Source organism: Lissotriton helveticus, chromosome 1_1, assembly GCF_964261635.1.
Source record: "Lissotriton helveticus chromosome 1_1, aLisHel1.1, whole genome shotgun sequence".
Classification (NCBI taxonomy): domain Eukaryota; kingdom Metazoa; phylum Chordata; class Amphibia; order Caudata; family Salamandridae; genus Lissotriton; species Lissotriton helveticus.
Window position 1 is genome coordinate 392,005,954 of NC_136057.1, and position 15,111 is coordinate 392,021,064.

The following is a 15,111-nucleotide window of genomic DNA, read 5'->3' on the forward strand; positions in this document are numbered from 1 at the left end:
GCCGCAGTCATCGCCGCTCGACGAGTCACCACCACTTGTCGGGCTTAAAGTCCTCAGGTAAGTCGAGGCATTCGAAAAAGAAATTGAAGAGACGTCATCGCTCTCCCGACTTCCCCGCGATGCGGGGGTTCGGGGCTTCACCGCCCACGCGGCTCCGTCGGAGCCGCAGGCGCCACGTCCAGCTCCATACCCGCCGGTCCCTGGGCTGCACGCAACGCCAGAGGAGATAAGTGCTTTCTTCATGGCCATGAGGTTGTGCTTCCCTCTGTCAGAACCTGCCGAGGCGCCTTTCGGGCCCCTCGGGTCAGACTGGGAGGGCAAGCGGGTCGGTGGCTCCGGCCCCGGCGCCGTCGGGTGCCCCGGCGCCGACCCCGTCCCAGAGGCCGTAGGGCCCCGCAGGATCCAGGCCTGGATCCGGGCCGTCGCCAGTCGACCTCACAACCCCTCCGCTGGCGCCGACCCCAAGGGTGTCACTCCCGGCGCAGTCTTCGGACGACATCGACCCCAGTTTCAGCCCCGGTCCGGGTCCGGCGTCGGACCGGCGCTGCTCGGCACCGTCTCCGACGTCAATGGGTGAGGCCTTCACCTACGACCCAGCTCCATCATTTTTACCTGTTTATCAGGAGATGGACGATGATGAGGACTGGGAGGGGTCCGAGGATCCTCTGGCACAGTAGTGCCAGTTGAGCCAGGACTGGGCAATTGAGCTGGGGGAGACCAGTGGTCTGGACACTTCGCCCGACACTGGATTTGTCTCTTCTCCCTCCGTGGCTTCGGAGGAGGGGGCTGCTTACAGTGTGGTGTTGAACAGGGCGGCCAAGGCCTTGGCTCTCTAGCTCCCTGTTGCTGCCGTGAGGACTAACCTCCTCACTGAGGTGCTCAAACCGCAGGCAAGCTCCTTGGAACTCTACTACTGTTTAACGAAGCCCTCTCCGACGTTCTGATGGGCACCTGGTCCAAGCCCTCCTCAGTCCTCCATGTGGATCGGAACATGGCCCGACGCCACAGCCCGGCTCCGGGCGACCCCTGCTTTCTGTCCACCCACCCCACCCCGAGAGCCTGGTAATTCAGGCCTCTACGTCCCAGACCGCTTTCCTAACTGCTCCACTGGATCGAGAATCCAAAAGGTATGATCAGTTTGGGAAGAAACTGTTCTCCTCTTTGAGTTTGGGGCTGCGGTCTGTCAACACCGCTTGCCTTTTGGGCCGTTGCACCCACTCTCCGTGGGATATGGTTGCGGAAGAGCTGCCACAGTGTCCGAAGGAGGCGCGAACACAGCTCGCCCAAGCCCTGGTGGAGGGGCGGGATGCAGCACGGTACTTGATCAGGTGTGGACTTGACACCACGCACTCACTGGGTAGAGTGATGGCATTGACGGTGGCAGTTCGCCGCCACGCCTGGCTGAGGTCCACCAACTTTTTGGGGGATGTCCAGGCCATGCTAATGGACATGCCTTTTGATGGCCGTCGCCTTTTTGGCGACAAAGCGGATTGTGCGCTGGAACGTTTTAAGGACTCCAGGGCTACAGCCAAGTTCTTGGGCCTAGGCCAACACCATCAAACTTCCGCTTTTCGCTCCTTTCGTGGCCAAGGAAAGGGCGCCCCCACACGTCCAGCCAGCCACAGGCTGCAGAATCAGTATCAACGCAGTTGCGGACATGGTTACCACCGTGGCGGGGCCGGGGGACAACGGCAAGGTCCGTCCACATCCGCTCCCGCAGCATCTGCCTCTAAGCCTTCCTAGTCTAGCACCTCCTCCACTGGCGCACCATCATGTCTGACAGGTGGGTGCTGCAAAATGTCCGAAGGGGCTACTCCCTTCCCTTCGAGGCGACCCCTCCAGCCATGCCACCGCATGTCGGGGGATCACTTGCAACTTCTGCAGGAGGAAGTTACGGGCTTCTTGGCCAAGGGGACCATCAAGCGCGTTCCTGGGCCAGAAGTAGGACGTGGTTGCTATTCCCACTACTTTCTGGTACCCAAGAAGGGCAAAGGAGGCCTACGTCCTATCTTGGACCTACAGAGCGCCAACAGCTTCCCCCGAAAGAAGAAGTTCAAGATGCGGACCTTGGCTCAGGTCCTAGCTACCCTGGACCCAGGAGACTGGATGGTAGCGTTGGACTTGCAGGACGCGTATTTCCACATTCCACCGGCGGTTCACGGTAGGCCACGAGCACTTTCAGTTTACTGTGCTCAGCTTCGGCCTTACCAGTGCACCTCGGGTGTTCACGAAAGTGATGGCGGTGGTCGCAGCTCATCCGTGCAGATCAGGGGTTTCAGTCTTCCCTTATCTCGACGACTGGTTGTTGAAGGCAGGCTCGCCCCAGACAGTCATCTCCCACCTCCAGACTATGGCCGACCTCCTGCACTCACTGGTGATCTCCATCAACGTGCCGAAGTCACACCTGTGCCCCCTCTCAGAAGCTCCTTTTCATCGGAGCGGTTCTGGACTCGGCGCAGTTTCGGGTTTATCCTCCCGAACAGCGGGTTCGTGATATTCAGGCTCTGATTCTGATCTTTCAGCCTTTATCCCGAGTCTCGGTCAGGTTCCTGCGGCTGATGGCCTCCTGCATCCTTCTGGTGCATCACGCCAGGTGGCGGATGCGGGCTCTGCAGTGGGACCTTAAGTTTCAGTGGGCACAGCATCAGGGCAACCTGTCCGACCACGTCTTGATCTCGGAGGGCACTGCGAGTCAGTTGCAGTGGTGGCTCACGAACCGCGATTGGGTCAGCGGCAGATTTCTCCCCACTACCCCAACTGGAGCACGTAGTGGTGACAGATGCGTCCCTCCTGGGATAGGGGGGCCACAAAGGAGAGAAGGAGATCAGAGGCCTCTGGTCTCCGGTGGAGCCCCGGCTCCATATCAACCTTCTGGAGCTGCGGGCGATCAGTCTTGCACTGAAGGCATTCCTTCCCTCTGTCCGGGGAAGTGTAGTGCAGGTGTTCACGGACAACACCACCGCCATGTGGTACTGCAACAAACAGGGCGGGGTGGGGTCTTGTACCCTTTGTCAAGAGGCTCTGCGCCTCTGGACATGGCTGGAACATCAGGACGTCACCCTGGTGGTTCAACACCTGGCTGGGTCCTTGAATGCCAGGGCGGACGAACTCAGCCCCCGGTGCATGATGGATCACGAATGGCGTCTGAACTCGGGCGTGGAGCAAGGTCTCTTTAGACTCTTAAGACTGCATTCCTGGTTGCCATCACTTCTGCCAGGAGAGTGAGTGAGCTCCAGGCTCTATCTTCTAAACCTCCTTTCCTCTCTGTCCATTTGGACAAGGTTGTTCTAAGGACTTGTCCTTCTTTCCTGCCCAAGGTGGTCACAGCCTTTCATATCGGGCAGTCCATCACTTTGCCCACCTTCTATCTGCCTCTGCATCCCTCGAAGGAGGGGCTCCACCCTCTCGACCCAAAACGTGCGTTCTCTTTCTATCTAGATCGCACACGCCAGTTCCGGGTGGATGACCAGCTCTTCGTTGGTTACGTGGGCGCAAAGGACGGACGGGCGGTGCACAAATGGACCATCTCTCGGTGGGTCGTCTTGTGCCTCAAGGTTTGCTACTCTTTGGCGAAAAAAGAGCCTCCTGTTGGGCTGCGCGCCCATTCCACTCGGGCCACGGCGGCTACTACTGCCCTGGGTCGGGGAGTCCCCTTGCAGTACATCTGCCAGTTAGCTACGTGGGCCTCGCTGCACACGTTTGCTAGACATTACTGCCTGGACAGCCAAGTCCGGAGAGATGGCTTTTTTGGCCGTTCTGTTCTCCAGGACCTTCTGGTGTGATCTTGGATCGCAGATCCACCACCGGGGTTGATATTCCTGGGGTATCTATTCTAAGGTAAGGAATCTAACACTAACCTGTTTCTTTCAGATGCACAAGTTACTTATCTTCGGTAACGATATATCTGTAAGAAACAGTAGTTAGTGTTAGATTCCTTACCGCGCCACCCATCCTCCCCGTTCTGAGAACCGATATCTACGGTTAAGGGCATCCCTTCAAGGGCCCTAGTTTCATGGCACGAGTGTCGGTTTCTATCATGGCTCTGCGGTACTGGTACGGAAAGCTATGTACAGAACTGACTATGTACTCCGACGTCATCCCGGCGATCACAACGCTGATGACGGACGCGGAGCCCCAGATGACGCCTACCGATGCGCAGGGGTACTGCTGACGAAAACTTTCCGGGTCCAGTCTGACGCCTGGGGATATTCTAAGGTAAGGAATCTAACACCAACTACTGTTTCTTACAGATATATAGTTACCGAAGGTTAGTAACATGTGCATTACACGGTGAGGTTGCAACAAAATCTAGGGTATTTAAGAGTTAAAATACTGTGTAGAAGTAAGAACTACATGAGGTCAATAGCCTTACGCTCATTGATGTCCTCCTTAAGGACCTATATAGATGGAGCAAATTAGAAACATTGTGGTGTGTTAGAATTTCTATAATTAACAAAAGGAGAGATAATACGGCTTTTGTCAGAGGTCCAGCATACGTGTCCAATGTAACAATTTCAAATAACGGAGTATGCAGTTCCTAAAGAGACCAGAAGTGACCAGGAAGAATTGTGCAGGTGACTGTCTATCAGAAAGAAGAATGGGAATTCCTCCTGTCGGATTTAGGGCCCTCACACACCCAGCCAGCTATGTGTCATGCTTCATCATTGGGCATGCTCCTCGTCGGGTCGGCGCTGCAAGGATTACAGATCGGTACATTACTACCTATTCTAAAATCTGTGTATCAGGATGCGAAGACCTCTGATTTAATCTCACTCTCCATGAGGGAAGCAATGACTTCACTTTACTCAAGCCCAGTAAATCTTCGGACAAATTGCGAATCTTACTGCCCTCTATCCCTTATTAATTGTGATGCCAAAATAGGGGCAAATACCCTAGCTAACGCCTAACACTCCTCATGACATTCCTGGTTTGATCAGACCAGTCCAGTTTTCTTCCTGGGAGAGCAACATTCCACAATTTGCACACTCTGTTTGCGCCTCTGCAGGACATAGATCCAGATGTTGCTGCAGTAGCAGTGTTTCTTGGTGCCACCAAGGTATTTGACTAACCGGAGTGGGAATACTTTGCAATTGTACTGTGAAGTATGGGCCTTCCTTTTTCCTCATGGATAGCCCTCCTTTATTCCCAGCTAGCTGCTAGGTTGTAGATTAATGGTACAAACTTGGACCCTTTCTCCATCACTGGAGGCACTAGGCAGGAGTGTCCCTTCTCTTCATTGCTTTTTGTGCTGGCAGTCAAGCCGCCAGCTGCCAAGCTTCAGCAACATCACCACAATTATGCTCTCAGATATCCCACTAGACATTTGCTCTTGTCCTTACATGCACACCATGTCACGATATACTTAACAAACCCTCAGGATAGCTTCAATGGGGTACTACGTGAATTAGTACAGTTTGGGGTTTGGGGTAAATCCATTGTGTTCCCCCTCACCACATCCACAATGCACTTCACTTCTGAGTTTTCACTGAAATGGTGCAATTCTGAGATTAACTATTTGGAGATTGTGGTTATTAGGGATCAGGGTGAGCTAATCCGGGCAAACTATGGCACAGCCCTCCCTACTATCGAGCACAGCATTACCCGTTAAATCTCATTGCCCATCTCTTTGGCAGGTCGTGTCTCTCTCATGAAGATGGTCGTCCTGCCAAAGATTCTGTATTTATTTCTTAATATCACTTACTCGTCGGTCAAAACTTCTTTAAAGTGTTAAAATCCCAACTGATTAGGTTGGCCTGGGCGGGGAAACAACCATGTCTCCAGTGAAATACCCTCTCTCTGCCTTTCTCAAGGGGAGGCTTTATTTTTTATGTGCTCAGGTGCACTATGTGATGCATTAATACGGACACACCCCCTTTATGCCACATCTGGCCACAGAAAAAAGATACATGGCTCCCATCCTCTTACCTGGGTTCGTGGGTGACATCTACCCCATCACTAGACTCCAAGGTTGGCTGTACAACTGCGACATGGTATAAATTGGCAGAGTGATTCGCGAAGCCGCTGCTGTAATCTCCTTTGATTCTATTGTCCTATCATCCCTTCTTTCCAGTCACACATGGAGCTGCTTATAGACACATGGGCATATTACCAAGTTATAGCGATAATTATCGCTAAGCTTGGTTAGCGGCCAAAAATATATCGCCGAGCTTCGACTATTTTTATCGCTTAAGAGCCTTGATATTATCAAGGTTTATCTCCTAAGCGATAAAAATCGGGCGAAATGCATGAATATCGCTGAAAAGTCCGCGATATTCATGCATTACCGAGCAAATGCTCTTAGCCATGTTATCCACCTACCATTGGATAACATAGCTAAGAACTGCTCTGGGCAGGCGTTAGCTTTTGGAGATAATCGTGCTTAGCGCGATTATTTCCAAAAGTTGATAATAGGGGATAGCGATGTTAGCGACTGTTTCCAGTCGCTAACATCTTGGCATGCCCACTTTGCATGTCATTAGCGATAATTATCGCTGACATGCAAAGTGGGCCCCTAAATGCCCGCTATCGCCTATTAGCTGTCGCTAACTGGTGTTAGCGACAGCTAGGTAATAGGGCGATAAAATTATCGCCGCTTTAACGGGAAAAATTCCCGCTAAAGCGGCGATAAGGCCCTTGGTAATATGCCCCATACTTCTTAAAGTAGGGGTGTCCACGTCGGGCGATCTTTACCTGGAAGGGCCGTTTGTCTCCCAAAAAGCGTTATATGCCAACGAGGTGCCGACCCCTTTGGATATATTTCTCTATATCCGATTGCGGCACAACATTAAGGCTGTCACCCCTGATTTTTGGAAGGAACCCCCTATACTTGACACACCACACACACTACTCAAGACCACAAATCTGAAAAACTTTGTCTCCCATCTATACCGTGCGGCTCAACTGGAGGCACCCTGTCTGGCAGGCAGGCGGGCCGGCTCGTGCCGGATGGGAGCTGGGTGAGCCAATCATGGATGGGCAATGAACGTTTTGCTATCAGCAGGTGGGTTGCATTGTCTCGAGTAGCCGCCTTTACACTATCCATTGGAAGTTTCTACATAGAATATATTATACGCCTGCAAGATTGCACCGCTATCATCTCCCACGCCCCTTCGAGTTAAACCTTGCCTCCATCTATTAAGAAAGTGAAGGACGCTTATGTTAACATTCTGGTGTGGTCTGTGTGCCTCGAGTGCCTATTTTGAGGGTTTACGAGCTCTCATTACCAGCGCTTCGTGGGCCTGTAATGGACCTCTACGGGGAACCCTGGCTTAAACTTCTCAAATTAATTACCAAAAAAAACACATACATACAATAATATTGCAACAAACAAAAGTGTTCGGAACATATTGATTATATTTTCACAATTGTGTAGATTGACATGGTGCAGATTTACCCAGGATCAAATTCTTTACGCCCAGCAATAACCACTGCCTTCATCATTGTGTTAAACACCTACGAACCAACAGGCAGAAGCTCTGTGTACAGACTGTGTTTGCTGTTCTTAGTTGAAAAAGAAGGCAGAACAGGAGGGCGGGTTTTCCTTTTCATTGGATAGAACCTGACATAGTGTCATCACTGCGGATGCCAGGACCAATGTAACACTCCCCCTGTCCAGGTGCCATGTTGATGAGCAACACTCAAGGAACGCGTTGTAGATTCTGGTTGGCCAATTCTTGGTTTTATTGGGTTCTTTATTGGCTTTCTATACCATGGCAGTTGTAGGACCTTGTATCTAAAACACACCACACAGATGTCGTAAATGGTCTTCCCAACATCACACGGTGTTAGATGTAAACCAGTACCTGCGCTTTCAGTCTTACCCTTCAGAGGGCCATGACATTATTGTTTCTGAATCCCCAACACAAATTCAGCCCCCATGGTTAATGGCAAAGTACTGGAAGGCAAATGTAGCATTGCTTTAAAAAACAAACAACACAACCCCAGATACTGCCTAATGGTGAAAGGAGTGTTGGAAGTGGCAACTGTTAAGGTAAATTGTTTCTGAATATAAAAAGATAAACAGCAGCTGTGTGGATATCACTAGGAAGCTGATATGGTGTTGGCTGCTTGGAAGGAGATAGCACAACATTCTGACTCTTTTTCCTGTTTGTGCTCTCAATGTCGGAAAATGTATCAGTCATTTCAATCCACTGAAGATCTTGGTAATGTAGGCCATGCCGCCACAGATATGGACCTTGAATTTCAAATAGAAAACATGTCTCCTAATGAAGTACAGTCATAGTCCACTGAGATTACCTCTTCTCCACAGAGCATTGTCTGTGTCAAACCTTTTGAGGGCAACTGGAACAGGTGTAAAATTTTACCCATCAGCTTTTTGGGAGTTCCTTTCCGTGGTCTCTCCCATTCAGAAACCATTGACATACATTCTTATTTTGACCAGTCTTCGGGCTCCTAGGACTCAATCACAGTTCCATTGCCCCTGTCTGTTCTCAGATTGCTCAGGAGAACTTCCTTTCCTAGAGGGATAACTGATGCTGCTCCCAAATTCCGGTTTCTGTGCTGGATTTCCTGTCCCCAAGAGCTGACTGGCACCAACCTTGGTCTCTGGCTGTGGAGGTGGACTTTTTGCCCCGGATGGCTGATTGCTGTTGGGCTTGTTTCTGATGAAAATGCCATCTTTACGATGTGACACAATGTCCTGGTTAGCTTGGCTGCCTGATGGTATACATTGAAAATAAAAGAAACAAGAGAAAGGTGATTCTGAGTGTGTTATGCAGATTTTCCTTTTAAGGCTTTTAATATCCGTTTCAAGACAGCACATTTAACATAAAAGATAAACAACTGAAGAGGAAACTGACAACTAGTTTAAGCCAGCCAAACATCTAGACATGATTTTCAACAGCCAATCGGTTCATCGCATTTGTCTATCTCCTGCTACTATTTTCAACACAGGGCACTGCTTTTTCTCCAGTATGAGCACTGTGGCTCTGTAAAATAACTCAAGATGAAATGTCCTTCCAAAGTCTTGTCACCTCCCAATCCCTTCAGATTTCCAAAATAAAAATAGTGCCTAATCCAAAGGCATTGGCAACAAATTGCCTTCCCTCCTCCTAATTACCTGCTCTTAAAGCAACATCGGCTTCAACTAGAACAAATTTCCATTGCTACAAGTAAAAAATAAGGCTTATGCACAAAGAGAGTACCCAACAAAATCGCTATCAAACAGTCTATCCGGGGCGAACCTCCAATGATGCAGTGCTTGAATTTTTTCTTAATTTTTTTTTTAGAGATTGCTGATTTGCTTGTGTGTGACCATATGCTCTTTTTCCTTGTATTTAATTGATGGATTTTCTGGGTCCCATGGCGACACACCAAAAGAGGTGCACTTTGCTTAAAAGGCTATTAAGGAGATGGTTTGCCAATAATCCTCTGAGTGAGGAACAACATAATAGTTCAGCTCTTGCCACTCGCTGTGAAACCAGTCGCATTTGTAACAGTAAACTAGTGATAAAGGCCAAATGTTTACATTTCAATGTCTGCAATAACTAAAGCACCAATGGAGATAAAAATGAAAAAAATACTTTTTAGTGTAAAGTATTCCCTTTGCTGCATTGTGTGCTATTTTGTGGCAATGAATGGTGCCCCTCCAAGAGGCGGGTTCTGCAGGACGGTTTAATGAGCTCTGATTTACTCAATTCGATTAGTTATGGAGGATTTTGTAACTCACATTAATTCGCCGGCCTTTAAGATTAAAGACCCTGCTCCAATTTGCGGTTATTTTCAGGACGTTAAGGCCTCAGGCTTAGGGCCAGACTGGGAACCAAAACCGGCCCTGGGAAAGTGCCTAGCTGGCCGCCACGGGGGTTGAGGGTGCGGTCTAGCTGTTTGCCAGGGCCGCTTTTGGCCGATTTTGTTGCAGGGGCCGATATTGCAGCTATGCTGCAAAATCCGACCTGGTAACAAAAACGGCCGCCAGGGGCCCAAAACCAGCCCCAGGGAAACGCCCGGTGCCCGCTACGGCCAGTCCGGCCCTGCTCAGGCTAAGTGGAAATGTAGAGGGTCATGAGGTTTCTTCAAATGGACAGATCCCCACATTGAAGAACAAGTTACTTACCTTCAGTAAAGATGTATCTGTAAGAGACATATGTTAGTTATAGATTCCTGACTTTAGAATTACCCCCAGGCGTCAGACAGGATCCGGAGAATTTTTTCTTAGCAGTACCCTTGGGCGTCGGTGGGTGGCGTCAGTCAACTCTATGTCCGTCGTCGTGGTCGCCGGGATGACGTCGCAGTGCCTACCTAGATGCCCCCCCTGCACGATGACATCAGTTCTGACACGACTTTCCACTCCAGAAGAGCAGCTCCATGAAAGACACTGATCACTGGTGCCTCACAACTAGGGCCCTGCAAGGGTGTCCCTAACCCTAGCAGTCAGTTCACAGAGCGGAGAGGATGGGTGGGGCTGTAAGGAATCAATAAAAAACATATGTCTGAAAGAGACAGTTCTAGATTCCTTACCTTAGACTAGATACCCCAGCAATACCATCCCTGGAGGAGTGACTGTGAACTAAGTTCACAGCAGAAAGTCCTGGAGGACAGAAGGGCAAAATAGCCGTCCCTCCGGACCGTTCAGGCAGTAATGTCTGGTGAACATGTGCAAAGATACCCATGTGGTCGCTTGACAGATGTCAAGAAGGGTAACTCCACATGCCAATGCAGTGGTTGCTGCCGTAGCCCTAGTAAAATGAACAAGCAGCCCCACTGGAAGTTCCTTTTTCGCTAAAGTGTAAAATAGTTTAATACAAAGGACAACCCATTGAAAAATGGTAGGCTTTTGAACAGCCCAGCTTTTCTTGGCACCTACGTAGCCAACTAAGAGTTGATCGTCCACCCAGAAATCTTTTGTGCAGTCAAGGTAGAAGAACTGTGCACGTTAATGATCCAAACAGTGTAGTCTATCTTCTTCCTTGCGGAGGTGGGAAAAAGGTGGGCAAAGTGATTGTTTGTCCTACGTGAAATGGTGTAACCACTTCAGATAGGAACAAGGGCCTTGTCCTAAGCACCACTTTGTCCGGATGCACAGAGAAGAAAAGGGGCTTGGAAGATAGAGCCTGAAGCTCTCTCACCCTGCGAGCAAAGGTGATGGCAACAAGTAAGGCAGTTTTCAGGATGAGAAGCCTGAGAGGATAGTTGTGAAGGGGCTCAAAAGAAGGAAACACATAAGATAGGTTAGAACACAATTCAAGTCCCACTTGGGCATTATGAAAGAAGATGGAGGAAAGAGATGCGTAAATAAAGAGGGCTGATCTGGTAGCAGAAGGAAAGCAGAAATAGCTGCAAGATAGCCTTTAAGAGTGCCCAGTGCAGAGCCCTGCTGGGCCAAAAAGTATAAAGAAGAGAACATCAGAGAGAGGGGCAGAAAGGGGATCCACAGCCTTTTCTGGCACCATGCCACAAACTTGTTCCATCTACAGGTGTATACTGTTATGTTATCTTACTGGGCACTTGTAAAGCGCGCGCTACTCCCAGGAGTGTCCTGGCGCTGAGAGAAGAGAACCAGTGACAGAGCAATACCGGCACACAGATATCTGCTGCTTATTGTGAAAAAACGTCTGAAGCTGAGAAGATCCTGAACCTGGCGTAAAGATGGAGGCAGGCTGTTCCAGAGTCGAGAGGCTGCCACCTGAAAGGAACGTCCACCCTCATGGGAACGAGAAAAACTCTGAACAATTGAAAGCTACTGGGTGGACAACCTCAGATTTCTAGGTGGAGCATACTGCTGTATTCGGTACCTCAAGTATGAGGCCCCGTGTTGAGAAAGACCTAAAAGGCCAATATGAGGGCTTTAAAATGTGTTCTCTTACACACTGGAAGCCGGTGTAGGGACTTCAGATGTGGGGTCATGTGCGTCCTGGAGCCGACCATAAGTAAGGCTCTTGCCGCTGCATTTTGCACCACCGGTAATCGACCCAGAAGATAGTCAGTGAGACCTAAATACAGGACATTCACATAATCGAGGCGGGAGACAATCAATGCTTGGACCACTGTTTTCTTATGAGTGATTTGGAGAAGTGGTAGGAAATTACGCAGCATATACAGTAGGCAAAGCATGTGCCAGCCACTGCTTCAGCCTGAGACTTCATGGATATGTCCAAATCCAATTTCACCCCAAGGTTTTTGACGGTGGTAGCTAAATTAGCAGGGGGAGACATATTCTGTGGCCACCAATTGCGCCATTCCTCACTCAGGTTGTGTCCCAAAGAAATGATTTCTGACTTTTCAGAATTACACAACAGTTGATTCTGTTTAAACCAGGTGAACACCTTAGACAAGCAGGTGTTTATCATGGTCCCATGCAAGAGCATATCCTTTTCGCAGGTGAAAAATAGCTGCGTATCATCTGCGTAAGATATTACTTTAGTGCCACAGTGTTCCGCCAGAGGCGCCATAAACACATTAAACATGGTGGGGCTTATTGTGAACCATTTTAGGATACTATTGTAAATTTCCCGATTCATGCCCTTATATAGATATAAATCACTATGTCCTTATATAGGCATAAGAATCATAACCATATTTAGTCATAGTTCATGCAGTCCAAATACGGCAGGGCTACTTCCACTAGATTAGAAAATCTACAACGATTTCTTGGAAAACTCGGTATTCAGCAGCTAGGGACTTTCCCTTGATCGAGAACTGACTTGTCCAAGAACTCATGGAGTTTTCAAAGAACTGAGAGACTTTAATGACGTTATTATGTCCACCTTTACGCCAAACTCAGCAACTTCAAGGTATAAATATGCCCACACTTGCCTTAGCAAACATGCGGTGGTTTGGAGCAGTTCGACTATCTACTTGCCCGACGCATCCTGCTACAGCAAGTGCCGAAGGAAGCCGACCCTCCAGCAGACGCACTGAGAGACGCTGTCTTTTCTCCTGCCAGAAATCCAGCTCCAGTGTTTCCAAGCTACCCTTGCGGGTTGCTAGGAAATATATTCCTGAGCCTGACCTTCTTCATTCCAAACTAAGGTACGGAGCGGATTAGAACCTCAGCGAAATCTTGGACAGATTCTTGGCAAAAGAATACTACATTTATGCTACACCTCACTTACTTCTTCCCTTGTACTAAGCTTAGGTTAGATACATCGGGGTAGGCGTATTTTAGAAGCACCAGTTGAGTACTTTTAGCCTCTGTTATTTATGTATGGATTTAGCTATGGTTTAGGAACCATACAATGCTCTTACAGTATTATTTTATTCTACTCTTTATACTGTATGCATTATATTTTACAACCAGTATTACGATTGTAGCAGTTCATTTCTTATGCTTGAGAAAGAAGACTGTTCAGTAAAACCTTTTTATTGAACACGCCCGTCTATCTATTTCTCTGCACCTCTGGTGAAACGAAGCATGCACGATTGACTAAGTGAAATATCTATCTATTGTTTCCAAGGCTCTGAAGATCAGTTTTATCTTTGGGCAACAAAGTTGTTATGTTTATGCGGTTGTCAGAAACTAATCCCTTCTTGTGAATTCGAGAAAGTTTCTAGTGACCTCTAAGATAGCTGGCCCTCACAATTAAGTCTAATATATTTGATAGAGACCTAGTCGACCTCAGTCCTACGTCTGAACTATAGGATACATTATTCCAATGCGCAGAGCCTGTTGGGAATATAGGAACTACACTACATGGCACCCAACGTTTGGTAAGGCACTAATTTAACGCTAGATACTAGAGTAACTCAGTCGTGCTTTTCACAGAGACCCCTTTTCCCATAAAATACTCCAATAGACGTCTGAAGTGGGTCAACGGATAAAATATCCACCATAACTGAGTAGGACGAAAATCCTGTGTATTAGTTTTTGATTTATTCAACTTTGAAGGATACAGTGTTCCAAAATATTGTGCACCTTATCTTTGTTTCCTTGAAACTTGCTCTGCAAACTTTCATTAAACAATGTCGAATAACGACAACACCGTAGCCGGTGGATCGGGAAATCATCGACCAGGTCTTGACACCACAGGGTTTAATGAAGAAGACGTGGATGCTATAATCATCCCGGAAAACGTAAGGAAAACCATAGCTATAAAGTTTATAGAAAATAGCCTATCAGCAAGAGGTGGTAGAGTCATATTTGTCATAGAGGCACATGAATATCGGCAGACAGAGTTATTCAATTCATGGATTGTCTTTCCACAAGCAAATCCAACAACACATGTGTTCCACTTCTATAAGATAGAGGAAAATCCAGCGGAATACGTTCCTTTCGAGGACATTGAAATTCTACTAACTCACCAAGAGCATCAGCTCTGGTTTAAAGGCGCCCTACAACATCAAAATCACATTACCAGGCTCGGTCCACTAGGTAGACCAGGAGCTACATGGCCGATACTAGCCAGCTATACACCACATCCTAACATTGAAAGAATGTCAGATGTAGAACTGTTAGCTCAGCTAAAACAATTAATTAAAATACATAAGACAATTGGTACAATATGTCATGCGGACTTTAACAGTCCAACCTTCTATAAGAATTCCACAGCGCACCCCTCATCAGGGGAACACAAACAAAATCAGACAACAGACAACAGACTATACAGTCAGTAATCGGTAAGTTGCCTGCAAAAAGGGAACAAATTCCATTCTGGTTAGCCCAGAAAATTACTCAAATAGAGGCAGTCTTTCCCTATAGAATACTAACAATCTGTTTACCAATGGGGATTGCACCACACGTGGAGGACTGTGACACTTGGGGTACCAATCCAATCCAATCCAAAAATTCTTTATTTCGGCCATATAGACCATAAAAGATGCAATACAAGGCATTACATGCAATAAAATACATTTTTTTATCAATAAAAATACATAAAATAAAATTCACTCGCCCAGCGGGGAAAGAATTAAAAACGCTAAAAAGTTCAGGAGGCTTCAGAGGTTTTTTTCTTTCTAATCAACCATATTGCCATAAGAAATTTGGAAACAGCGAACACAATATGGCCTAGGGTACTGGTTTTGAGGATCCTGTATGCCTGTGCATACTCTCTGAAACCTAGGTTCTAGCATACTGGCGCTATCCAATGTTTCCTGGGCCTTTGATAAGCGGGGCACACAAACAAAATGTGGAGATCATCTTCCAAGTGGCTGTTA

The 15,111-nt window shown here is 48.0% G+C and overlaps 1 protein-coding gene across 1 annotated transcript in view; it reads right to left on the reverse strand.

Annotated features, from left to right (window-relative positions):
• Positions 1-7,335: 7,335 nt before the first annotated feature.
• The window catches only part of LOC144809859 (differentially expressed in FDCP 6 homolog), a 469,730-nt gene continuing 461,954 nt past the window's right edge, over positions 7,336-15,111 (reverse strand). The window contains exon 12 of the mRNA XM_078673746.1: positions 7,336-8,676. Coding sequence (XP_078529872.1) covers positions 8,420-8,676 — 257 coding nt within the window. The 3' untranslated portion in view covers positions 7,336-8,419. The remainder of the gene's footprint in view (positions 8,677-15,111) is intronic.